Source organism: Ailuropoda melanoleuca, chromosome X (assembly GCF_002007445.2).
Source record: "Ailuropoda melanoleuca isolate Jingjing chromosome X, ASM200744v2, whole genome shotgun sequence".
Taxonomy (NCBI): Eukaryota; Metazoa; Chordata; class Mammalia; order Carnivora; family Ursidae; genus Ailuropoda; species Ailuropoda melanoleuca.
The window spans coordinates 44,221,053-44,248,168 of NC_048238.1; the positions used below are offsets into that span (position 1 = coordinate 44,221,053).

General features: G+C 42.9%; 1 protein-coding gene across 14 annotated transcripts in view; it reads right to left on the reverse strand.

The window, feature by feature from the left end:
• HUWE1 (HECT, UBA and WWE domain containing E3 ubiquitin protein ligase 1) overlaps positions 1-27,116 on the reverse strand; it is a 164,038-nt gene that overhangs the window by 13,504 nt on the left and 123,418 nt on the right. For 8 of the 14 annotated variants that reach the window (XM_034649608.1, XM_034649610.1, XM_034649613.1 and 5 more), the window contains 25 exons: positions 26,124-26,319; positions 24,570-24,737; positions 23,295-23,440; positions 22,806-22,872; positions 21,648-21,862; positions 17,990-18,201; positions 17,387-17,569; positions 14,425-14,597; positions 13,922-14,070; positions 13,098-13,173; positions 12,162-12,260; positions 11,441-11,574; positions 11,085-11,253; positions 9,520-9,748; positions 8,674-8,852; positions 8,300-8,389; positions 7,997-8,151; positions 6,547-6,592; positions 4,755-5,042; positions 3,383-3,638; positions 3,055-3,185; positions 2,303-2,517; positions 1,926-2,226; positions 1,698-1,800; positions 388-934 (listed from right to left, as the gene is read on the reverse strand). In XM_034649608.1, coding sequence (XP_034505499.1) covers positions 388-934; positions 1,698-1,800; positions 1,926-2,226; positions 2,303-2,517; positions 3,055-3,185; positions 3,383-3,638; positions 4,755-5,042; positions 6,547-6,592; positions 7,997-8,151; positions 8,300-8,389; positions 8,674-8,852; positions 9,520-9,748; positions 11,085-11,253; positions 11,441-11,574; positions 12,162-12,260; positions 13,098-13,173; positions 13,922-14,070; positions 14,425-14,597; positions 17,387-17,569; positions 17,990-18,201; positions 21,648-21,862; positions 22,806-22,872; positions 23,295-23,440; positions 24,570-24,737; positions 26,124-26,319 — 4,527 coding nt within the window. The remainder of the gene's footprint in view (positions 1-387; positions 935-1,697; positions 1,801-1,925; positions 2,227-2,302; positions 2,518-3,054; positions 3,186-3,382; positions 3,639-4,754; positions 5,043-6,546; positions 6,593-7,996; positions 8,152-8,299; positions 8,390-8,673; positions 8,853-9,519; positions 9,749-11,084; positions 11,254-11,440; positions 11,575-12,161; positions 12,261-13,097; positions 13,174-13,921; positions 14,071-14,424; positions 14,598-17,386; positions 17,570-17,989; positions 18,202-21,647; positions 21,863-22,805; positions 22,873-23,294; positions 23,441-24,569; positions 24,738-26,123; positions 26,320-27,116) is intronic. The other 6 variants (XM_011234250.3, XM_034649617.1, XM_034649612.1 and 3 more) reach the window with 4 other exon arrangements.

A 27,116-nucleotide genomic window follows, 5' to 3' on the forward strand; every position in this document is an offset into this window, starting at 1 on the left:
TGCCCCCACCCCCCCGCTCGTGCTAATAAATAAAAAAATCTTATAAAAAAAAAAAAGAATACTGAACTAAGCTCTAGGTCCAGCCTCTTCACGTACTAGTCATGTGACAAAGCCACTAAAAATTTCTGTACCCTAGCTTCTTCATCTGTAGAATGGGAATCATACAGACCACTGAGAGTTGTTTTGATAACCAAATGAGGTAATGCACAAAAACTGTAAAAAGTGAAAACAAAAAACTCCACAAAATTATTTACTGGACAACTCCCAGAAACAATACAGACCTCAGCACTAACAGTGAAGAAAGACCTGCTAGCTTCCTCAGAGTTCAGATTTCATCTAGGCTGTGACCCCTCTTCCATCCCCCAGCGTTGGGTTCAAGTTCCTCACCTTGGCCAACTGAATGAGCGTGTCCAGAACATGTCTGCAGACAACAGGAGCAGCCTGGGGGTGGATGTGGACAGTGGAGCCACTGCTTGCATGCTTCTCGGTATGTTTGCGACCCCCCGAACGTTGGATCTGGAATATATTAGTCCTGCAGCCTAGGGCTGCATCCATGGATACTGAGAGCCAGGAAAGCTGGTTGGAGCTCTTAGATTCCATCTTGTGTAGGAGGTCCAGGGGCCGGTTCTCATGGCTGCTTGACCCACAGCTTTTGCTTGACTTTTTGCCCTTCTCCTCACTTGAGGAGAGCTTGGGTGTTTCAATGCATAGCTCACTCTCACTGCTGCGCTGCAAAATGGAGAGCAGACTGCGGATGACCCAGTGGCGGGTCTGGGCATGGTAGCAGAGATTTCTCAGTACTCGGTGTAGACGGCTAGTATTAAGCTTTGGTTCATCCACGAAGAGTAGGACCAGGAGACAGGATAGGGCTTCATGGTCCAGGAGGAGCCGTCCTCGGAGGCGGAGGAGAGTGTCCACATTACTGCCAGAAGGCCTAGAACAGAGCATGGTTTCTAGTAATACTTCAGCTAGAGCTTTGAGATCAGGTATAGGCCTAGGGAAGGGGAATGAGCTGCATACCTCCAAGGAGGCGTAAGAAGGGCGGGTGTCTAGTCTAAGGGTTCTTAATAGTAAGAGCAAGAGCTGCCCTCTTGTGTATCTCCTGGGTACCAAGTACTCCACAATCCAGACAAGCTGGTATGGGGCTGCTGAAAAGACCAAAGAATTGCCCATTTTTGAGATGACAAATAAGAGGCTCAAACAGGTTAAGTCACTTGCCCTACATCACACAATGTCTGTATTATCAATTGGCAAAATCAGACTGCACTTAAGGTCTTAAAAAAAAAACAAGGCTTATTTCCTGTCTTCTCTAGACTACCAGGGATTTGCCTGCCTCATTAGGACTGATCACTCCCTTTACATTTTGGCATGTTGGGTGCAGTGTGCTTCAGCCTGGGTAGTAATGAACTCTTCTTCCACAGCCTAGATGTTATAAGCTCTAGGGAAGTGGCTTTCCTTATTACAACCACAGCTAGCACCTGCTGCCAGTCTGCCTTACTTTGTGATTATGGTCTATGGTAGCTACACCAACCCAAAAATGTGGCTTCCTGAAGAGGGAGTCCAAAGATCTGGCTCCCCTTCTCATTCAAGGCAATATCCTAGAGAGGTCATCCAGTCTCTCCACCTATAAATTAAGGAAGTTGGACTAGCAATAGATAGAAGAGGTGGTATGGCAAGGTCAAAAAAGACAAAGGTACCTGTTATGGCTGCTGCTACCCCCCATCTGGAAGGTGCCACCTCTCTGCACAGCAAGGCGAGTGTACTGGACTCCACGGTTGCCACTGAGGCGACTGGTGAAAGCTGGAAGGAAAGAAAAAGGAAACTGAAACCGGGGAGGTGGGTGGTGAGCTGCGTTCAATAACAGAAAGGGGAACAACAGAGCTTCATGTGGCCAAAGCCAAATGTTTCAGAGCCCTCCCACTTGCCTCCCTCTGTACCCGGGCTTCGGAGGATGGCAGAGAGTGCAGAGGTGCTGCTGTGGCCAAAGAGCCGCTCATGCATGAGTTGTCGCTGCCGGGCTTCCTGCTCTCGCCTCAGGGCTTGAGCCTCAGCGGCAATGTCAGGTGGCATCACAGCCAACACACTGTCCTCCATGTCCTCCAGTACACTACGGCGCAGATCTGAGGGTAAGGTCTGGATGAAGGTCACAGGGTCCATGGGGGTGTCTGAGCTGGCATTCTGTGCCAATTCCCGTCGCTGCTGCTCAGCTCTCTGCTGTGCCAATACCTACGGAGCAGAAGAAGTGAATGGGGGCACACCCACAGCTAGGCTGCCTAGCCCCACCAGCTCCCTGCTCACATACTTCCTCCTGGATGGCTGGAGGCAGGGCAGCCAGGAACTCAGGGCTCACTTCGGTCACACCAGGATTCCCCACCACTGCAGGAGCTGAGCTATTTGTTGAAGGGGCAGTCCGAGTTGGTGGACGGATACCCAGCTGGTTCTGCAGGACTTCCCGGCGGATGTCATCAGGCAGAGCAGCCAGAAAAGAGGGGTCCACACCTTCGGGCAGACTAATACCTGAGGGGAGGCGCAAGATGTGAAGGGACTCCCATCTCTACCAACGCTTAAGATGTACTTGGAGTAAAGAGACCCATGGCCTTGTTTGAGGGAAACGAGCCTTGTTTGTCCTCAATGCACGCATAGGACAGAGGACATAAAGAGAGCCCACTCACCTTCCCTAGGCTAGAACAGCTCTTCTTATATGTGCCAGAGTCTGTGTGTATGCTGTCACTTAAACTCCACCAAGACCCTACCATGTAGCTATTATCAACCCCCCTCAGTACTGATGAGGATCAGAGAAGTTAAGTAATAGTCCCATGTTCTGAAGGTAGGTGGCTGCAGAGGGGGTAACCTGAGCTAAAATTTGTTTGACTCCAAAGCCTGGGCTCATTCCATCATGCAGCATCAGCACCCCCTTACTGCTGGTCCTCCTCCCATATGTATACCACCTTCCATCTGGATGGAACCATTTAACTGGTGGCCATTTCCATGCCAAAGGCTACTGGAAGCCTAAATAACCCCAGGATGGCCTGCCTAAGCACACATGGAGCTCACCTGCAAGGGGATCTTCTTCTTCACTGCTTGTTGAAGGCAGAGGCTCTTCTAGGATTCCCCGGGAATCTGCTCCAGAAATGGCCACAGCAGAATCTCTGGTGGAAGAACTCTCAGAGGATGCAGGGGGAGAGCTGAAGAAAATAATTTTCAGGTTGTCCTTCATATTAATGTTTTCCCATTTATAAAATACTCCTATAATACCCCTTTCTCACAGAAGCCAGGTTGATTTCCCCAGTGCACCAAGCCTGTGCAATAGGTAACAAGTATGCATGTGGCTTGAAATACCCACCATCACATCCTGCCTTCCTCTTGCTCACACAATGCTTACCTGTCCTCAGGGGCCTGGGTAGGTTCCCCTGACCCATCGCCCCTGCCTTGCACTTCTGTCACAACAGGTGGGGCATCCCCAGGAGTGGAGCTGCCTGCTGTGGGTTGCTCGGAACTGCCAGCTGCTGAGGTGTCACCCACAGCCTCCTCCAGGGTACAGGAAGCCAGGCTACTGGTGTCCATGGGAGAGCCTTCCAGTTGACTACTGACAGCTGTCAGCGCATCAGAATCTTCAGCTCTCTCTGGGGAAAGAGAGGCTAGGAGGAAGTCACATGGAGAGGTTAGATCTCTGCCTAGAAGAGGGGGCCGGATTAAGATGCAGCCAGATTAGACCTCTCACTTCTCTACCATCTTGCTGGCCTGACATTCCCCCTCAATGTCATATGCTTTATAAAGCTCAGCCCAAATCCTCATGGTGTTCCAGGTATGCCTGTGAAAAACCTTTCCCTAGGCACCTCAGGTAAGGGAGTCTGTCACTTTCAGATTCCCTGTAGACATCATTTGTTCGCGCACCTTGGTTCTGTTTATCTAAAGAAAGCTCCTTGAAAGAAAAAAACACCTACACCTTAAGGTTTTTCCAGAGCATATCACAGGCAGCATGGTACGGAGCAGGAATAACAAACAGGTTTCAATTTACCCTGTTGGAACACTGCTGAGAAGAATTTTGAGGCCCCACTTCAAACCAGTGGAAAACACTGCCATGATATAAATGGTATTTGCCAGGATGGGAGAGATATATGTGTGTGTGTGGGGGGGGGGGGCGGAGAGGTCATGTGCTTGCCATCTGTAAAGGATGTTGAAGGAGAGCAAGCTTTAAAGTCACACAGATCTGAATTTTTATCTCAGCTCAATAACTTACTGTATGATTTTCGGCTCATAATCTCATGTGTGTTTCAGTTTATTCATGAAGGTAACAATACCTACTTTGGATGGTTGTTTTTGTTTTGAAAGTTTATTTATTTATTTATTATTATTAAGTAATCTCTACCCTCAATGTGGGGCTCAAACTCACAACCCCAGGTCAAGAGTTGGTGCATTCTCTTCCGACTGAGCCAGCCAGGTGCCCCAGGAGGGTTGTTTTTAAAGAAGTAACAGGCCTGCCATGATAGCCCAGGAAAAGTGATTACCTCAATAAACTGTTGGCATCATCACCTGTATCATTAGACACTCAGCTATATGATCACTTGAGTCCACAGAGAAGAAATCTCAACTTTAGCTAAGAAAGCAAACATGCAAGCTGAGACCCTACTCTTTGAGGACCTAAGCTTCTATTATTTCTTTAAGAAGAGTAAAGAGAAACCCCAAAGATGTCCATTCTTCCTTCCTGTTATATCACCCCTCACCCCACACCCAAATCTTGAAATTCTACTCACTTATAGTAGGAGCTGGGGACAACTCCATCTGAGTTGTTTCTGCTTCTCCACTTGGCCTTGTGGGACCCAATTCCTCTGGCTCTACAGGCATCAGTAGCTGTGTAGAGCTCCCCCCTTCTCCAGCAGGGGACTGCAGCTCTTGAGGAATCTCTCCCAAGGCTGGTGGGGGAGGGAGTGTTTGTTGCTGTTGTGAGGGCTGCAGAGTGACAAGGGTGTCCCTGGACTCAGACGTAGCTGCGTCAGTTGAAGATGGGGTTGTTGGGTAGCTGTCAGGCATAGGAGTCCCATCTTTCTCGGAAAGAATAACAATGGGGGTGTTAAGGGACAATCAGCCAAGAACCCAGGGAGCCACTCAATCAGCACATGTGGCCTGACAAGTATCCCACCCCAGCCAGTAATGTAGGAACATCCCTCCTCCCCCGCCCCCGAGTGTTCCTAGGAACAGCTTGTGGCTGATCTGGTATACCCAGGATGAGGGCTAAGGCACAGTGCTATCTTAGTCTCAAGAACTGGAGATATGAATCTTTGTAGATCCTAAAAATTAAATCCTTTCTGTGCCCTGGGTGGAAGGGGAGAGTTCAAGTCGCTTTATAATGATATTTGCCTCACCCTAAATATCACCTATCCCCTTCCACCTCCCTTTTCTTCCAGTCCTGATTATCCCAGGAACATCTACAACTCTGATGGAGGAAAGAGTGCCAAGACTAAGTATGAATATGCCCACACTAGGGAAAGTAGTAAGTTGTATAGTTATCTTCTAATTGGGGCCTAAAATCCCTACACCCCACAACAATACAACTTACTACCTCACCCCGGCATGAGCAGAATCCTCTAGCAAAAACAGCAGACAAAAGGCCATTTTACCTGATAACAGACCCTTTCAAAGACCTTTTGCTAGATTAAAGGCACCAGAACACCTACCACCCACTTTCACTGCTTAAAAAAAAAAAATACTGTGTAGGCTTTAGTATCATTTTGCAATTCAAATGCCAAAGGAGACAGAAGGCATGGGGAAGCAGAAGAAAGTTCTGAGGAAACAGGGGTGGGGGAGACATAATACCACATGGACCAGTTATCGGAACCATGAAATAGCTACTGACATTAAGATTAGAAGAAGGAATACAAAACACATAGTAGTAATACCACTTAGCCCACAGATGCCAAAAACAGATTGCTCAGGATATAACATCCCTAGACTTTTAGATTCCAAAGACTCACAAAGTTTATATAAACAGGAAAATTAAAAAGAGACTAACATAGGGTCACCAAACCTAGGTTAGTTTAGCCAAATAAATAATCTTGTCAATATCACTTAATAAAAATATTTTGATACCAAAGAACTAAGAAGGACATAATCTCTATAAAAACCAGTCCTTTAAATTGAATAAATTCAGCTTTCTGAAAAACTCATTAAACCCTATTTTGTTCATTTCCACTGAGGGCTGGCATCTGGGAACCACCATCATCAGATATTCTCATGAAGCACCACACCACGGTGGTCACCAAAGGGGACAGGACACATGGCCTTGCTACACATGCCAGAATGCAGCACAGCATAATCAGACTGAGAACCTGAACAGAGCACGTCGGAGGGGAAGTGTACCACCGTGGGAAAGACAGTAGACTGTATAGTTATCTCCAAGATGGGGTATGACCCTAAAACTATACAATCTACTACCTCATCCCACAGAGCACCAGCGTTCATCTTCAGCCCACCTGGGCCAGCTACTTGAATGGGTCAGGAAAAAGAATGAACCAATTAGCAAGAAGGTGAAAAGGAGAGTAGAGTTACCTGAGAGGTTCTGTTCAGTGGAGTCACTTGTCTTAGATGCAGTACACTAGAAAGAGAAGGGACAGACCAATGTGGAACTTTCGCAAGCACATAAGACAGGGGTCAACTATAACAGCTACCCGTCCTCCCCGCCCACATAAGCCACCTAGGAGTTCAAGGTCTTGGATGAAAGACGAGCATTTTAGTGTGCAAATGTATCTCTAATTTCTCTAATACATACTTGTGTTTAAGGATGGCTTGGGAACAAGGGGAAACTGCCAGGAGGCTGACTGAATAATGAGCTGGGCTGGGCACAGGACATGACCTAAACACAATCATGAGACCAGCAAGAATTCCTTAACATTTCCTCTCTATGTATTTCCCTTCCTTGGGCTCATTTTGTCCACTCCAGCCTTTTGTTTGTTTTTAAAGATTTTATTCATTCATCTACTCGAGAAAGAGTGTGCGCGCGAGTGGCGGTGGGGGAAGAAGGGGCAGAGGTGGGAGGGAGAGGAACAAGCAGACTCCACACTGAGTGCTGGGCTCCATCCTACGACCCCGAGACCACGACCTGAGCCAAAAACAAGAGTTGGATGTTCAACTGACTAAGCCACCCAGGCATCCCAATTGTCCACTCCAGCTTTTAAAATCATATGCCAAGCTTGCTTATTTTCTATCCCTTTTCCTGTGTTTCAAACAATGTTATTATCAGGTAAAACTTTCATACAAAGTATTTGTTAGATCAAGTTTGTTATCCTAACTGAACATTTTCAAAATCCTTAATTTGATATCCTAACTGCTAAGTGGGATATAATAAAAAGTCTTTCACTCAAGTCTTTTAATGTCTTCATATTTCTATTAGCCTTTACTTCATATTTTTAAAGCTAGTATTGTTCAACATCCCAGAAGTTTCCAAACAGGTAGCTTCTTTCTAAACCAAAGTCATGCTAGAGATTTTACAAATTGATAATCAAGCCTTAGAAAATGACACGTGGTGCTGGGGTTCAGGGCACGAATATTTCCTGACTGAAGCCTAAGTCTAACTTTTCTAAATGATGGAACGGTTTCATCTTGGTAAGGTTTCCCCATGGATTTGGCAAGTCAATCCACTGAGTGAAGTGCAACTGAACCACCAAGAGCATAGGCATAATCAAAATCATTCTTCTTGTCTAGTTGTGGTCACTGAAGGTAGAGACTACACAGTGTGACTGGTAAGTTAGGAGCCACTCTGGTTCTTGCTCCAGTTTTCCCCAGCAAGAGACACTGGAGAAATAATATTCCCTCTGAGGTTGAATTCTTTCTCTTTAAAAAAAAAAAAGTGAATGTAGGGTGCATTTGCAATGAATCGTTTCTCAGGTTCCATGTGAACACCTCAGGATTCTTTAATGACTGGTGCTATGTGTATGCCAAAACCATATGAAAGTAAAGGAAAACACAGACAAGATGAATCCTCCCAGCTCTTGCAAATCACCTGTGCACTCTGATCCCTGTTTTCCTTATCTTCTTTGCCTTTGTCAGTTATCTTTGTTTCTTCCTCAGCCAGTTGTTTTCTGCGTTTCTCCCGCCTTTCTTCCAGCTCCTCATCTCTTAGGAATTCCAGGTGATTAACAATGGGCACTTTAACAACTGATCAAAGAAGAAAATATCATAGGTTGCTCAGGGGAGGTAGCCAAGAGGCAGAACTTGTGGCCAGAGAATGAGGGCAACAATTCCCATGCACTCATCCCAGCTGTGGAAGGCCCACTACTGCTCAGATAACCAAGCTTCCACACACCTGAAACGCAGTCATGCATGCTCTCAGCATCAAGAACTTTGCATTCCTCTGTCCAGCGGGTCAGGGCTGTGGGGATGCTGGATAGGGTCCCTGTAGGGGAACAACAGAGAGTGAGATTCTTGGCCTGGTCATGTCATCTGATCCAAAAATTGCCATATTTCTCTAACAGGACCCAAAGTCCATCACAAGGTTTGGCATATCACAAGTATCCAGAGATAGTAAAGGTTTTGTTGACCTTGGCTAAATTATCAAGTGGTTCTGGCTCCAATAAAATGTGGTTTCTCTAGGCAAGGCAGATATTGCTCTGCCTTTCCTCAGCAGGGAAAAAGTAGAATGTGAATAACTGTACCCTCCTTTTCACCACACAAACTTACCTGCTTGGCTGGTAGCTGTGCTCTGGTCATGGAAAAAGTCATCCAGCAGTTCATCATCAGATCTGGCAATGATGTGGACATCATCATTGCCTACCAGGAGGCGGGCTCGGCCACGGCTTTGTAGGGGAAGGCTGCTGCTCAGCTGAAGGATGTCAGCAGCAGCAGAAGGACCAAGCAACCTGTAGGGTGATGGTGGGGTGCCAAGGTCACTGTAATTCATAGGGGTCCTGCAATCTGTTATTGCGAGATCCTTCCTGTAACCTCTTGGAAATGCTTAACACTCTTAAGGACCTGATCATATAAAGCATAAATCTTTTTTTTTAAACTTTTATTTAAGTAATCTCTACACCCTACACCCAACATGGGGCTCTAACTCATGACCTCAAGATCAAGAACTGCATGCTTCTCTCACTGAGCCAGCCAGGTGCCCCACCAAGCATAAATCTTAGTTACCTTTCTAACTACTCCATCAGTTTGTGAACTTTATTTGGGCTGAGGATGCACATCATTCCATAGTTACTGGCAGAGTGTGTGTCATTGATAATGCCAGGCACCGTGTTAGGGTGTATGTCTCTTGTCTACCCACTGTAGCCTGTACACTGACCATTATGACACCTATGTCCTTTTCTCTCACTTTAAAATTGTTTCTTCCACTAAACTCTAAGCCTGAGGGCAGAAATCCTGTCCTGTCTATATTTAAAGTGTTAAGTGCTTGACACATGAAATGCTTCACTGATTGCTGAATGTATGCATAGAAGGACACTTAAGCAAAAAGACTGTTATACAATTTAGTATTCCCAAAAGGGTGCATATATAATCCAAAGAAATGGGACAAATGTAACTCACCTCTGAAGGATGAGAGGAGGGTTGGGCTGGCGATTCCCAGGGTAATGAACATGAATGGTATGGCCTGTATTGGCCGTCAGCTGCCTTAGGGTCCTCTGACTGCGCCCGATGCCCTGGGTGAGACGCGTTGTGGAGGAGCCACTGCCCAGCGTCAGAGAACTGTGGTCTGCATGGCGTACCATCAGTGGGTGAGTGGTAGGGATATTTCCTGGGGATGGGGGGATGTCTGCTGCAAGGACAATATGTAAAGGGGTCAGTGCCAAAAAAAATCTCTTCCATGGTTGTTCCAACAGAACCATGTCTCCTGGGCCTTACTTCCTCACACGGAAACCTGAGCTTTGTCCTTTCTCCCTCATTCCCACGCCTCATCTATAATCACTGACTCTACCATAGCTTATTCCACCATCTCTTACCTAGATACTGCAACAGCCTCCTAAACAGTACCTTCTCCCAATCCATTCTCCACACTATAGCCACAGTAATGCTTCTAGGCCCCTCAGAAACATGGTACTCCCTCCACCTCAAGACTCCTCTCCCCCCTTTTCACCTGCTCTTTCGTTCTTGGCCCAGATGTCACTTCCTCTGATTCTACAGATTGGCTTAATAATCCTTTACTCTGGGCTTTCTTACCATACTACAACGTAACGCCTGCTTACTTATAATTCCTAACGGACCATAAGCTCCTTTCATGGAAAAGGACTATTTTCTTTTTCACTGTTGTATCCTGAGTACCTAGGAAACAGTAGGCACTCCTCAAATATTTAATTTGCTAAACGAAGGGAGGCTCAATGTAAGGAAGACTGATGGAAATCACAAAAATGCAAAGAAAATCACAGAATAGAAGGCACCTTGAAAATTATGTAATACAACCCATTTTTTTTCTTTTAACTTTTCATTTACAGGTGACAAACTGAGGCTCAAAGAGGTAAGAGACTACTTGGCCAAGACAACAGACCAGAACAGTTCAGTATTTTCTGCTATATCATGCTTGTGATTTGGGGTCAAGACCTGCCTTCTCAAGACAGCTTGATTTTAAGAACTAGATGCTAAAAGCGAACATTGACGTTGATGGGGGAGAAGGGAAGAGATTCACTCTCTCCTCCGAAAAGATGCGTCTTTGATGACCAGAGTGAATGTGCTCAAATCTACTCCCCAATGCCAAGCTCAAAGGTGTTCATCCAAACTCTCAAGATCCAGTGTTACAGACATAAGAATTATTGATTGCCCTGTCACTGTAGCATGCACATGGGTGCCTGATGCAGTCAGCCTTGGTCTCACTTAAAAAAAAAAAAAAATTCAAGCAAATCATCAAGTTGTCCAGGCTCTAAAATGGCTGCCTGTTTACTGAGGTGGAGAGAACAAAAGCAGCCTCTCACAATTCCTTCTTCTAAGTATACATTTATTGAGAGAGATGGATTCAGATATCCCTTGCCCCAGGAAGTCAGCATAGGAAAAGAAGTGCTGTCTGTATCAGATTGATAGCTGCTCTGGTTCACTGCTTGGCTTACCCTAGAGAAGGGTATAAGAATCAAGAGATAAAACCCAGCTGAGCCCCTGTATCTTACTAGCGCTGGAGAACATGTTGTCAAACTCAATGATGAGATCATCCTCCCGGTCAAAGCGCTCAAATCGGACCAAGGGAGAAGCGTTCATATCAGGGTAATCCTCATCCAATTCCATTTCAGAGCCATCGTCGTCATCGTCTTCATCTCCCTCTTCACCTTCATCATCCTCCTTAAGGGGAAAATAGGAGATGGAGAATTGCTGGAGGTAAGGGTTTTCTGAAGTCTGGTGTCATGGCCACATTTGCACATGAGGGAGGGAGGCGCTGAGGCTAGCAACCCAGACTGTTGGTTTTCTCCAGCTCTGCGTTCCCATGGAAGAGGTTGTCTGAACCAGCCCAAACACAGTCCCCCCTCACCTGATCATCTTCCTCATCTTCCTCCTCCTCCTCCTCTTCATCCTGACTATCATCCTCATCCTCGTTACTGCCACTGCTGTCCTCTTCCTGAGTGTGCTCCTCCTCATCCTCAGGGTCCAGGATATTCATGGAATCTAAAACAAAGGGAGCACATTGGAGGACTATACTGAGTAGCTAGCAAACAGGCTGCTGTGCAGGCCGGCAGATTGAGTGGGAAGGCGATGGGGTATCTGACTCTAGGAGAGGAAGAACCAGATCTAGGGTGATGTACAGACTTAGTGAGCCAGCCCTGATTTCCTGAGAGTGCCAATCAATGCATCAACACGCTGAGCAGGGTGGCTGAATGTGGAGGCTGGCTATAGGGTGGTGCTTCAGGAGCCATGGTCTAGGACTTGGCCAAGTCTGCTGGTGCCCCCTTGCCTTTCCAGCCCTACTTTGCTACTGACTGCATCCTGTTGGTAAGAGGGAATTTGGAGCGATGATAGCAGGTGGGTGAGAAGAAAGCGAACCAAGTAAGAAGTGACAAACTTTTGGGCAAGCAGTAGTAACATGTTATTTGAAAAACTGGCTGAGGATAAAGTGGATGGTGTATGTCAGCGCATGCAGACAGATGCTTCCTTATTCTGCACATGTGGGCAGCTGCCTCCAGGAAAACCCTAGTGTAGTGTCTGTCAGACGTGCAGGGCAAGAAGGGAGGCCTTTCTGGCCTCGGCACTCTCACCTTCTCGGTTGGCCTGCAAGGTGGAAGCTTGGCTGAGGTTGGAAGGAGCTTCATCCATCAGCACGTCCTCTTGTGATTCATCCTCTCCACTTCTGCTCACTGAAGGTTACAGAGCAGAGCCTTCACTGAACAACAGAGGACTTCCCTTTCCAGATTGGGTGCGCCTAAAGTAGCTATGTACACCCAGCAGATATCCACTTTTTTTTTTTTTTTTTGGATGAGGGAGAAGACATAGCTTCTCTGCTGTCGACTAGCTAGGTGAGCTTGGCCAGTCACTTTACCTGTCTGAGTCTCAGTTTCCTCATCTGTAAAATGGGATGATCACATCTGCCCTGCCAATCCCACTAATTGTGAAACCACAGAGGATAATGGGTGTGAAAAAGCCTTGTCAAATTTAAGAATACATGTCTACTTCCGTTTATCCTTTGATTTCCTTCATCAATAAAATAAAAACAAGTAACACATAGACCCTTGGAGCCAGGTGACAGTAGGGTACCTTTGCCGTTTTCCCTTTGAGTTGTAAAAAGGGCCACCCTTAGGGAATGATCACTCTTTTAACACTACTGAGACTCAGAGGCGGAAAGCCCCTGGATTTTGCTGAAGAACTGAAAGGAAAGCGCTTTCTCACCCTACAGCCTCTAAAGCCTCCTCTAGGCTTCCATGAATAAACACTCTTGATGTGCCTCATGTATCATCTATACTGATGGCCACCCCCTCCACCTCCCCCACACAGGCAACGCTTCAGACCTGCCGCAACAGGTCTGTAGATGGTTTGTGAATTTCTCATCTTTAAGACCGTCAACATCAAGACAAGCAGCAATCTAGGCTGGCTATGAGCCCTTAGGCAGAGCTGAGCAAGCAGATGATGAGAAAAAGGGTCCTCCCAAGAGAGACTGAGACAAAGGAAGAGGCTATACTCAGTTCTGGGGCTCTCACCTATAATTGTACTGTTCCCAGATCCGCCATCCCTCTCAAGCAACTCATCTATCAGGTCCTCCAGCTCATTCTCAACCTGGAGAGAAATAGAACATATATATGGATGCAAACAAATCTATCATTGCGCTAGCACGGAAACCCTAAAAAAAGCCAGCAAGGGAATATATATTTCTAGGATAACGTGTGACAGAGCATGTTGCATAAACACCACACATTTGGTGCTAAGAGCACAGAAACTACCATGTGCTGCCAATCCACACTCAGACTGTCAAATGGATTCATCCCAGTTATCTCAGACCAGGTTAGTTGTTATACTATCCAGGAATACATGCAGATCTCCTCAGAGCTAGCAGCTTAGGACTGTAAGCCCCATTTTCTTACCACTGCTATTAGCTCCAGAAATTACAATGCTTTCTTTAGGGTCTTTAGAAAATAGCCATTTGAATGCTCGAGACCAGGTGCTATAGGCACAAAAGTGATGTTAAGGAGCTTCCATTAATGACCAGAGCCAAATAAATCAAAGACCTTAGGCCCAAAGGGCTCAGGCCAGTTTTCTACATCCACATTTCACCTGTGCCTAAGTTTTCCTCTTGGGATCTATCCCATTTCATAGTACATGGATGGCATCCTGGCCCTGCCCCCGCCCCTCATTTAATACAATTCAAACACATTTACTGAGCATCTACTACTAAGCATATCATCTGTGCTCCTCTGCAAAACAGACAGCATTGAGGCAAAGATCTAAAGTACTCACCCACCCACACCGCTTGGGGGTTTTGGTTCAGCGCCGCAATAGGGTTATGCTGGGTGATCTGCCTCCCTACCTGCATCTCTTGTGAACTGAGCACCTCAGGCTGCCCAGCAATCACCACTGAGTCGGTTTCAGCCTCCCCATCCATGATATCCCCATCTGCCACCTCTGTCTGAGTGACATCATGATCCTCCTCCTGCACTTCTGCTTCCCCAGGCTCGCCTGAAACAATCAACCAACCAGCAAAATAATCAAAGGGTGCCTATGTGCAGGGAACCACGAGGCAAGCATGAAGACAATAAGGTCCCTTCCCTGGGTAAGTTTACAAGTTCTCAGATAATAAATGAATGGGTGACAAAGGAAAAGACAAGGCTACGTGTGAGGATAGCCAAATAAGGCTGCAATTTTAAGGAATTCTTTGTGGGGCAGATTCCCACGCCACTATGACAGATCTCTGGAAGGCCAGCAAGTTCCCAGGGAAACAATACTAAGCCAGAACAGTTGTGATGCGATGCGCCCATAAAATAGCTATGCCCACCCAACCAGTTCTCCAGTCCATTGGCTCTGATTCCCTACCTGGGTCCTGCTGGTTGCTACTGGAGTCCTGAGCAGCTCCTTGGGCATCCTGCTCAGACTTGCTCTTGCTAGAAGCACTCTTGCTGCCAAAAAGGCTACTGGGCTGGTTCACAATCCGGGAAAGTGTTTCCAAAGGCTTCAAAGCAGCATTGACTGTGTTGGCCATGTTTGGACTGAGATAAAGGAAGACACAGAGATGGACTTAGCACAGAAATCCACACTAGGGGCGCCTGGGTGGCGCAGCGGTTAAGCGTCTGCCTTCAGCTCAGGGCGTGATCCCGGCGTTATGGGATCGAGCCCCACATCAGGCTCCTCTGCTAGGAGCCTGCTTCTTCCTCTCCCACTCCCCCTGCTTGTGTTCCCTCTCTCGCTGGCTGTCTCTATCTCTGTCGAATAAATAAATAAAAAATCTTTAAAAAAAAAAAAAAAAAAGAAATCCACACTAAAAGGAACCAAGGCTCATCAGAGTAACAAGTGATTCCAGGGATGGGGCATGGAGGGTACAAAGTGAGTCTGGGACATCTTGTTGTGCCAGAGGCTTTAAAAAATTAATGGGGTCATTACCACAGGCCAAATTTGAGATAACTGAAGTATCAGAAATAATGATGGTTAAATATAAAAAGAATCTGCAGCCACAGGGATACAAACAGGCAGAAGGAAATCTTCACTATAAAAGAATGCTTGCTAATACACAGGAATGAGAAAGTCAGAAATCATCACTTTTCAAACAGCAATGTAAGTGATCCAGGCAAAGATCACCAATAAATGCTAAAACTGTGGAGTTCAAAATCTTCAGGGCATAGGATATTCATATAATCTTCACGTGAACTCAAAGCATCACCCCATAAAAAACTTATTAAGTACAAAGGGGAAAGCTACCGTTTAACTAGGTGATCAAACTTAGCATTACTAATAATGGGACAAATTAGCATTATGTGTCTCCTGATGTGATGCACCAATAAGGGGCAAACATCACCTATGTACTATTCATGCTGGAAAGTTTAACCTGAATCTAAATATAAAGAAACAATTAGACAAATCCAGATTATGGAATATTCTGTAAGATATCTGGCCTTCTGGATTCTTCAAAACAGTCAAATATCGTAATAATCAAATGCCGTTAGTGATGCTCATTGGATCCTGGATCAAAACACTCTCCCCTCAAGGTATAATACTTGGAATAATTTGGGATATTTGAGTATGAAAAATATATTGAGTACTGTTACATCAATGGTAAAATTTCTTAGATGTGATGATATTCTATCTAGCCATGTAAAGGAATGTTTATTTTTAGGAGACACATGTTAAAGTACTCATAGGTTGTTTGCAACGAACTTGAAATGATTCAGCTCCTAAAAGGGGGAAGGAAGGGGGGAATCCAAGCAAATAGGACAGAAATGATAACCACTGGTTAATCTAGATGAAACATATGGTGCTCATTACACCTCTGAGTTTGAAATTTTTAAACGTTTTTAAAAAATTGATGAGCTTATATCAAAAGGACAAAGCCGTCAATATGAGGAAGCCCCATGGGCCAAAGATATAATGAAAAAGAATGACTGCAGTAATCCCAATAATTCAATCACTGATTTAAAAAAAAAATCAGTGAAAACAGAAAATCAAAAGCCAGAGAAAACTTGCATTTGAGGTGGTGATTAAGTCTATTGACTACTCTAAAACTTGGTGACTTAAGAAAAAAAAAGAAACAAAGTTTTTATCCTGCCTTTTCAGTAGGAACTGTATTTCAGGGTTACCAGATCCTCCCCCCACCGCACTGGGGCTTTGTCACACAAAAATGACAGCTAATAATGTAGAAGGTATGACAGAAATTAGAAAGTTATCATTGATAATCCCCAAAGAAATTGGCATAGGAAAGGATTATCAGTTACTGTTAAGATCATTAATTAGGTATATGGCTGACAGGAAACCAAACATTTATACAGTGCCAAAAATACTAACATAGATTACTTTCTAGTAAGAAGGGGTAAAATTTAACAGTACAATGATGATTATCCCTCTAGTAGTCAGTTTTATCGTGATTTTTGATAGTTCAAAGAGATGTGTCTCCCCATGACAGCATAATGAGATATACATCATTTATGATATATCCCAACCAATAATTTTATGTTGCTCCATTAAGCTTCTAGCTCTAATTAGAAGTTTACAGAAAACAGGGAGTAAAGGAACAAGTTAAATGACACTGCAACAGACCAAATCTAGATAGCAAAACATTCTGCAGGACAGCAGGCCTGATCACCTCAACAAATTAGTGTAACAGAAATAAAATGAAGATTAAAAAAATTAAGGTTCTGTGTTAGAGTAACAGATTCAGAGGACATAACAAGATGTAATGCAAGGTTTATAACTAGGATTCTGGTTTGGACAAAAAATTTTTGAATATGGATTTAGGCATTATATAATAGGCTGAAAATTTACACTGGAAGGTAGAGACAGTAACTGAAAAAAACAAAAAATCCTAAATCCAACCCAGGTTACACAACAGCATATATAATACCATTTTATTAAAAAATACATTTTGTATGTATGTGAAGAAAACCATTGAGAGGTATGTGGTAAGGTAACTGTGATATCTGAGTGGCAGAAATACGTTATCTATTTTTGCTCATCTGTAGTTCTCATGATACACATAATCTTATAATAATGGGTTACTTTTAATTAAGGTGGGGGAAGCTTGGGAAAAAAATTATTCATACAGTCCAACTCTTGAGTTTGCAGCAAATGAGAAAACTAAGGCCTAAAGAAAGGCAAGTGCCTTGCTTAACTACAATACTAAGAACTCAGGTTCCCACCTATATCTAAACTTTTCCTATCACATTGGTGGCTCATTTATTCATCTGATGAGGATACATGAAATATAAGCAAATGAAGAAATGAAGAAATAAAAGCAGCACGACTAAAGAGAGGGCAAAAGCCTGCAGCTGGAGTTCAGGAATAATTTTACCTGGACAGGTCCAGGCTGTGAGGAACTCTTGCCAGGTCATTAACCAGTCCCTTCTTTAGGAAGAGTCGAATGATGTTGTTCATGCCATTGTGCTGGGTCTTGGCTGTGGCACTGCTGTAGAAGCTGGAGGTGGAGGGGCAGGACTCCATGATAGTACTGATGATACACATCACTGCCTGAAGCCTGGGAGAGAAGTTTGACACCTCTATCATATGAATACTGCCTGTTCTTTGGCAACTTCACTAACTCGCCTCAAATAACCCTCCTGTGCCCTCAGTGCTTCCTTCTGGAAGCAACATCGAAACAGGTGAGCGCGCACTCCCTGAGTGGTAGCATTCTTAATTTTCTTTAAAAAGTAAGATTGAATAGCCTGCTCAACTTCAAGACCTCAGAAATATAATGAAATCCCTTTGTTTCTCTAAGCTGTACCTTCCCCTAAATGTAATCAGTACTCCAGATATTTGGAAGCACTAGAACTATTTGAGAGGACCAGAGAATACAGTGTCAGTGGGACCAGAAATCTTGTTCAAGTCCAAGAACGGACAAGGAATGGAGTAAGGGGATGCTATTAGTTATTAGCACTACAACAGGCATGGATTTTACCTGGCATGTTTCTCTGTACTCTCAGCCATAGCCAGTGCCCGTCCCAGGGCTGCTTTTACTTCATTCACAAGGGCCACTTGGGCATCTGTGCCACTCCCTGCAGCAGCCAGGCTTGCGAGGAATAGGCGGGCCAGGGCAGGCGTGTCCTTGTCTTCTGCATTCTGGGTATGTGGGAGGAGGTGGTCCAAAACAAAAGCTAGCACGCTACAGTCCTGAAAAATCATTAATCATGACATTTACTCACAAGCATAATTATGCCATATTATTTGCATATCAACAAGGTACATAAACACAAAGTTGATCCTTGAAGTCATCCAGTCAGTGACTATCAGGTCCACTTTATAGATGAGAAGACCAAGGGTTGAAGGTACAAGCTAAGTGAGTAGCAAATCCAGATTTTATGCCTTTAAATCCCATTAATTTCTCACTATACAGTTTATGCAACTTCATTCACATGTCACTTGGCATTTCTCAAAACATTTTTATGTGTGATATTTGATAGAACTGTTCACAGTAAACCTATAGAACAATTAAACCAAGTTCAATATTTTCCCCATCTGACAGATGGGTAATCTGAGGCCCAAAGAAACATGGCCTGCACAAAAAACAGCCAATGGCAAGGATTCAAAGTCTTGATTCATAATTGAGTGCTATAATTCCTTCAGTAGTCAATTAAATTGTAATATTTACTGATTCCTACAATATGCTAAGGATCCTGGGCTAAAAATTGGCAGGAGTTGAAAGAGAAACAGCACAGTCACCGATATGGATATGCAAACATATTTAACACAGAGTCATATAAAATAGCAAAAAAGGCCCAACAAGGGCAGGAAATTAAGTGAGACTTGTTCCTTCTCTCTAACAATGATTTCTGCCCTGGTAATCCTTATATTAGAAAGCAACTTAGTTCTACTGTCATTCAAGCAGATTTTGTATCAAAATACATCAGTGATTTTGGAATTAGAGATGATGGTTGCACAACAATGAATGTACCAAATGCAACTCAACTATACACTTTAAAATGTTTAATTTTATGTAAATTTTGCCTCAATAAAAAAAAAAGCATTGAAGAATTGTAAAGTCTGGATAATTAGATAAGATGGCCTGGTTAAGATGGAACTTACTAGAAATAAAAATTCACCAGCAGTGAATAAAATACAAAATTGTATAAATATGTTATGTGACATTATAATATTAGTAGAAACTGGAAAAAAAGCTCTGCAATTTGGGAAAGCAGTGCGATGCAGTAGAGACTTTGTTTTGTAATCAGAGACCCATGTTTCAATTCTAATCCTGCTACTCTGCAGCTGGCCTTGAGCAAGCTAACCTTTCTGAGCCTTCTCTACTTCTCTGTTAAGGGTAGCAATACCAACAACCTTCCAGTGCTGAGGTAAGGATCATCAATAGCATTTGTAAAGCACATAGGGAGTACCCAGTACCACAAGGTCATGTGACACATATTAAACACACACTTAATAAATTTGCAATTAAATGTCTTATTCCATGAGTAACTACAACTGGCATAATGATTAAAAGCTTTGAAATAAAATGCCTAATGTATATTCAATATACATAACTCTACAAAAAGACTTGCATCCAGAATGTATAAAGAATTCAATAGAAAACAAGAATATAAGACTTGGACACTTCACAGGAGAATATCCAAATGGCCAATAAAGACAGGAATAACTTAACCACAATGCAATACCACTAACAAATCCACTAGATCAGCTAAAATGAAAACTGAGAAAAATACCAAGTGTTGGCAAGGAAGTGAAACAACTTGAATTCCCATAATGCTGTGCCTGGTGATAATATGAATTGACACAACCACTCTGGAAAACTTTTGGTGCCATTTGCTAAAGCTGAAGAGACTAGCAATTCTACTCCTAGGCATACATACCACTTAACAGAAACACTTATACAGTTGATTCTTGAGCAACACGGGTTTGAACTGTGTGGGCCCACTTATACTCTCAGATTTTTTTTTTTGACATAGTACTACACTAATATATTTTCTCTTCCTTACGATTTTCTTAATCACATTTTCTTTTCTCCAATATATATAACCATACAAAGTATGTGTTAATTGACTGTTTATGATATTGGTAAGGCTTCTGGTCAACACCAGGCTATCAGTAAACTTTTTGGGGAGTCAAAAGTTATATGCAGATTTTCAACTGCATACATGGGGGGGAAGGGGGTGTCAGCACCCTTAACACCCCTGTGTTGTTCAAGGGTCAACTGTATACGTTCACCAAGACATGAATAAGAATGGACGGTAATAACACTACTTTTAATACCTGTAAATGGAAAACTACCCAATTGTCTATGAGCACTAGAATGAGCAAGATTGTGTTACATTCACACAATGGAACTCTATACAGCAAATAAAACTACAACCACACAGAAAAATGAATCTGTACAGAAAAATGAATCTTGCAAACATGTTAAACAAAACAATCCAGACACAAAGGAGTACAGACTATAAGATTCCATTTATATAAAGTGCAAAACTAATCTATGACAACAGAACTCAAGATAATGGTGACCTTATGGAAGCTTGAGGGGGAGATGTACAAAGGCATGAAGGGGTAAGCTTTTATGAAATTTGTAATGTTTTAATTTGGGTAATGGTCACCCAAGAAAAGCTGATGAAATTATTCAGGAATTGTGTATTTTTGTATGTATTGTAAAAACTTGGGGCAAAGTCAAAATAGCTTTAAAAATGGCAGTTACTTTCTTATTCTTTGCCTGCAACATTATTGTCCCCATTCCATTCTCAGACCCTTTACTGCTTATTAACCATAAAATCACAATTTGACCCCCCAAAACAAGGTCCACTTTATGAAGACAAAAAACAAACAAACAAAACTTTCCTGGACACCCCTTTTACGTATATGGGAACATGATCTAGTTTCTTAAAGTGCTCTCTCACTTGAAAAATCTAATTCTATATCAGGACATATGAAATATGACTTCATTCTTTCTCATAGCTCTGATAGACATTTAGGCTTTCCTCATATTCCATATTACCAATTCTATTACCACATCAGGTGTCTTTGCACAGGTGTGAGTACATCTGGAAGATAAACACCCGTATTCTTATGTATTTGGCTTATTCTACTGTCCCCCAGACACCCTTATGTAGACAAACCACAGATATACCTTTCAAATTCTACCTTTTCTCTTCAAACTATTTCTTCTAACATAAAAGGAATAGAAAAACATATAACAAACATCTCCAAGTCCTTGATTTTGTCTTCATCTTCCAAATCCAATTCTTGTCTATTTCTACCTTTAAAACATCTCTTCAACTCACCCATTTTTTCCTGCAACTTCACCAAGATCCTGTATTACCTAGATTGCTATCTACATCAGATTCTTAATTGGATTGACACCAAACCCTGTCTTTTGCAGTCACCACACTGCAGACCAAGTGATTTTCTACAAAATAAATAACAAATGGCACCAACTCACTCCCTGTAATGAGCCTGATAGCACCACATCACTGGAAAATGCCTAGTTTCTTAGTGCATCTTAAGAGGCCTCTGCCTTGCAACACTGGGCTAGCATGCACAGGTTCCTAGCAAAGTGTCTGATACATTTGTATCCAAATGATGACAGTAGAAAATCTTAGGCAGATTGGAAATATTACCTCTTTAATCAGCTCAGACTGGCCCACAGTGTAGCTATAGTTGGCAATCAGGGTAGCAATACCAACATAGGACCTCACCAACTCTGCCAGAAGACGAAGAATAGTGGAGGTGGGCATTAAAGGTTTGCTGCCCTTGCCCTTCTGTTTGCCTTCCTCAGAGGCCCGGTCCCCTTCTTTATCTTTCTTCCCATCTCGAGACTCCTCCGGAGTTGATGCTGTTGAGAAAGAGCCAAACTCTGGTTCAATTTCACAATGAAATATCGGCAAATATCAAGCCTCACATGCAAAGAGAATACTACTCCTCCTCCACTTTAGGACACTGGTACAAACTAAATCTCCTCCTCACAATGCAGTGGAAGGACAGATAGCTAGGATGACAGGTCTCAGACATAGTATGTAGGTACAGTACAGCCGGGAGACTATGTTCACATATCTTCTGTCACTCCCCTCCTTTAACACATAATTTAATGCTCCAGAAATACTGTACTAATAGTTCTCCAAATATGCCTTATGTACCCTTTTACCTTTTGTTTCCCATATGTCTCCCTGGCACCCATTTACTTATCTAGCTTAGCTCAAAAGCTGATCTCTATAAATGCTTTCCTGTCTCGTCCAGGAATACTGAGATGCTATTATATCACATGCCCTCTATACTTTATCCCAGCATGCTTCCATTCCAGCAGTTGTATCAAGTACAATGTCTCCTTGCTTAGATCTCAAAGATCTTCCCTATCCAAGAAGCAGCAGCTCTTGGAAGGTATCCTCAGAATTGCTTCCACATGACATTTCTCTAACTGTTGACACTGTTAGAAGGCAAGAATCCACCACACAAACCTTAGAGCTAGAACCATGTCACTGGCATCAAAGCTCTGTAAGCCAGCATGAAAGCCAACAAAAGAAATACATGGAGTGATTTAAAGAGTAGATGTAAAGGATCTTACTATAGCAACCATTACTTGGTTAAGTCACAATTCTATTAATTTTAGCATATAGAAACCCTTTATTTACAGAACACTGAGCTCATCCTTGAGAAAAGTGTTCACTTCGACAAGTAAATATGACAATTATGCCTACATTCCCATACCCTCTACCCAGGACACCCAGTTTCTTTGTCCTCTTGAGAAATAAGGACAAGAAAGAGAGAAAGTAAACCATTACCTTCTCCTTGGGATGTTCCAGATGTGGAAGTCTCAGCGGAGGCACCATCTGCAGCAAAGACCTGACTCTATGGAAGAAGAATACTCCTGAGCCATTATTAATTTCAAAGACAGTTGTCCCTAAATCGTGGGAGCCCTTCCCAGGGTACTCATTGTGAATGCTACAGATTCTCTTTGGCTGATCTTTTAACCACCTTTACCTGCTACATACTATAACCTGTGGGAAGCCATCATTATAAACAGTGACTGGGAGATTGGGGAGCAGGGACAGGAGAAAATAGGAATGAAAAATGAATTTAAGGAAACATTTCCAATCCAAACAGAGAAAAATCCCAGGGACACCCTAAATTTATCTTCATTTTTAGGCAACAGATAATTTACAGGTACATCAAAATTAATACCTTTGAAATTTCCCTTGCATAACCCTAAATATGAAGAACACACAGGTATCAGAAAGGGAAACGGAAATAGGAGGTTGGAATTGACTTACATTAATGGAAAAACCTGACTGTGTATCAAAGTCACTGCTCTGACGAGTAAGTGACCGGTACTGCTGGTATACATCATCACCCATGTCTTGCAGGAGTTGGCCAACCTCTTGGGTCATACCCGCAGGCTTCGGGTCAGATTTCTCTGCTAGAAAAAAAACAAACAAACAAACAACAAAACTCATTTGTAACTGTGCAATGTTAATGCCTATTTGGTAGCTTGGTCAATTTCACTCCAACTTACTATGACTATTTATATAGTGATATCGCTAGGCTTCCACTTAAGAGGAGAAATGTATAACCAAGAGAGCATGGTTGAAAGGCTCATTCTTTCACTAACTAGTTTTGTGACCACAGGCGATTTAGTCTCTTCAATTTTCCTCAGCTGTCACTACTAATCTTAAATGAACATAGCCAGCATTATGCCTAATGCAATGGAGGTCAATAAATGGTTGCCCTAGCTATATAGCTAAATTATTTTTTGGGGTGGGGGAAGATATATGAGGTGAGGTAAAGGTTCTATGGTTGTAGAAGAAGCACGAAGCGCTCTATATGGATCACAGTGCTGAATGGATGAAAAGCACCAAAGACTCAGATTTTCTTGACTGACTAAAGACTATATTCATCAATTTTTGGCAATTCTGTGGGACCTATCAAATAAATATGTCCCAAATAAAATCCAGAAGGATATGACTGGAATGAAATCTTAGGTTCCAGGTAATTAATTCATGACTTTACCAGTACTTACAAGCAGCACCTTAGCTAGGAATAAAGGTGGACTTGGATAGTGCTCTCAAAGGTCAGGAAGCCTAACCACACCTTCTAATACTAATCCCAGTTTTTTGGGAGATAAAGATGTTTTTGTTTCTGAGAATGAAAACATTAGAGACTTCTTGGTATTTATTTTTCTGTCCAGAAGATATTATCTCCTCTTTAATCTTTGTTTATTCTTCCCTCTGTATGAGATGGACTCTCATATGTCAGCATTCTCCTCATCCTTATCATTTAAGACTTATTTCAGAAACCACTTGTTCTAAGAAACTTTCCTACAGGTCCCCAACCCCCACCAGGTCAGATGCCCTGCTCTAGGACTCACCACTACCTTGCCATCTGTCATAATATATGACCATTAGTTTTTTTTTTTTCCCAGAAAAGTGCATCGTATGTCTTAGTCATGTTGATTCCCAGCACATAGGCACATAGTGAGTGCTAAGACTTAAGGTGGTTGAAAGATCCAGGCAAAGTGCCCAGGCTACTGAGGTACAGTAGCTACATACCTTCCTCTGGAGCATGGTATGCAGCCAGGGCATTCAGCATATCATAGATCACTTCTTTGATAGTATCAGGAATGACAGGCAGAGGCGAGGGCTTCAAAGGGGTTGTCTTCACTAGCTGTACAGCATTAGGACCTTTAATTCTAAGATTCTCAAATTCATCATCTGAAGCTAAGCCAAAGTGAGACAGAGAAAAATCAGTCAATAGTGAACCAGTACCTATACTCAGTTACTGATGAAGACTCAGAAGGGGGCTTGTATAACACATAAGCTTGGGACAGAAGGACATTTACAAACAATGCTCAAGCAGCCTACTAGAAACTCTGGCTTTTACTTTCCCTAAATACCACAGGATTTATCATATCAGTACCAAATACTAAAAAGAATACAGGCAAAAAAGAGTACATAGGACGCCTGGGTGGCTCAGTCGATTAAGTGTCCGACTCTTGGTTTCAGCTCCGGTCGTGATCTCAGGGTCCTGAGATTGAGCCTCGCATCAGGCTCTGTGCTCAGTGGGGAGTCTGCTCCTCCCACCCCATGGACACACTATCTCTCAAATAAATAAATCTTAAAAAAAAGAGTATGGTCTTGGCAGTTGGGGAGACCTGGTTTTGAAATCCAGTGCTGTTACAAGGTCATGGCCAAATTACTTCAACAAACCTTAATTTGAAGATTAAATGAGATCACACATGAGAAATGCCCAGCAGAGAGAGCCAGGCACATATCCGAGGTTCCCAAGATCACGAGTCCCCTTCCCAACCTACCCTTTTTTAAAAAAAGAAAACCCATAACCCTGTAGAAAAGTTTGAAGTTTAGTATAATTAACACCCATATACTTTTCATCCAGAATCAGTTTGTCTACCCATAAATATATTTACCCGCACTTCCTAAGATCAAGGACATTTTTCTACATAACCACAATACCATCACAACATCCAAGACATTTAACACAGATATAATTATCTAATATGTAGTCAGTATTCAAATTTCTCCAAATCTCTTTATCTGGGTCCAGAATCCCATCAAGGTTGGTAGTTCTTTCTAGTTTCATCATGTAGGAGAACCTTGCATTTTCCCCCTTTATAACATTAATATTTTTGAAGAGTCCAGGTTGGCTGTCTTATAGACTATCTCACAATTTGCATTTAATTGTTTCCTTATAATTAAATATAGGCCGTACATTTTGAGCAAGAACACACTGATGATACTGTGTACTCCCTACTGCATCAGGTGAGTCATCACATGTCCACTTGTCCCTCAATTACCACTTTATCTGTAAACCATTCACACTGTATGTAAGCTCTGTTGTCACACCAAGACAAATTCTTTGAAGGCAAGGACTAGACCGAATGAGTCCTTGGTATCTCTGGCAGGGATTACCACAGGGCAAGTAAGAAGCTACTGAAGTACCTCTGAATTGGCCCACATGACCAACCAATGTCCCAACACTTGCCCAAGGAGGCTTTAAAAGTTATAGATCTCTTCACAGAAAATCTCTGGGGTTATACTACACCACAGACTTCAATGTCTCAAAGGCCAGGAGAAGGGGAAGCTCACCAGTTCCTGAGCCTCGAGGGGCTGGAAGGGCAATGCGGATACAGCAGTTGGCTACTTCTGTGAAAATGTCTGGATTGCGGCATGCAGCTGGCCCAAGGACACGAAGGATGTAGTTGATCTCCCGAGAACCAAGGCTGCCAGACACAACACCAGAGGTAGTGCTACCAGCTCCACTTGTAGCTGCTGAGCGAACCACCTAGTAAAGAGAGGAAGAAACACCGCTGATTAAAGACCACTTTCCAAAAATGCATTCAAGGAAGAGTTCCAAGGATTAAAATACTATCCAAACTCTGCCTCAAGACAGTGGATGACAGCTTTAGATTTTTGAGAAAAGATGCACTTGGTCTTTTAAGTCCCATTCCTTCCTGATTATAAAAAAAAGTTACAGCATTCAGCATATCCCTAAAACTATCAATTATGACACCAGATGACATGTGATCTTCATAGAAATTGGGAAATGTATCTAGACCACTGATCATCCAACTAAATTATAGCTCTCACACGTAAGTGCCAGCTCCTAGCCTTCCCAAATACTGTTCCAACTTTAAGCCAGAATGGTTCAAACTCTAAAAATATGAGTACTGATATCTCGGTGTTCAAGAACAAAATGAAACGTTTTCTTTATGCCTCAAAGTCATTCATCAGTCTCAGATAGATAGCCACAGGAAATACTAAACTATTTACAGATTGTCTGCTCTGATACTATAGGGCTTACACATCATTATGCTTTTGGTCTTCTCATAAAAGGACTCATCAATCAACAGAAAATAGAAAGAATAAATAACTCCACTGTATTGTCCATTATTTATTCCTTTGTGAACTATGTTCACAAAGACAAACATCTTTTGGAATCTTAATGCTTTTCTTACCAAATCAGACATGCTCTTTACTTTAACATATTAACCCCTTTATCTTGCCTGTAAAGCTACAACTATAAACTCATTTTTTAAATACAGAGAAGCGTAATTTCACTATAAAGAACGTGCTATAATT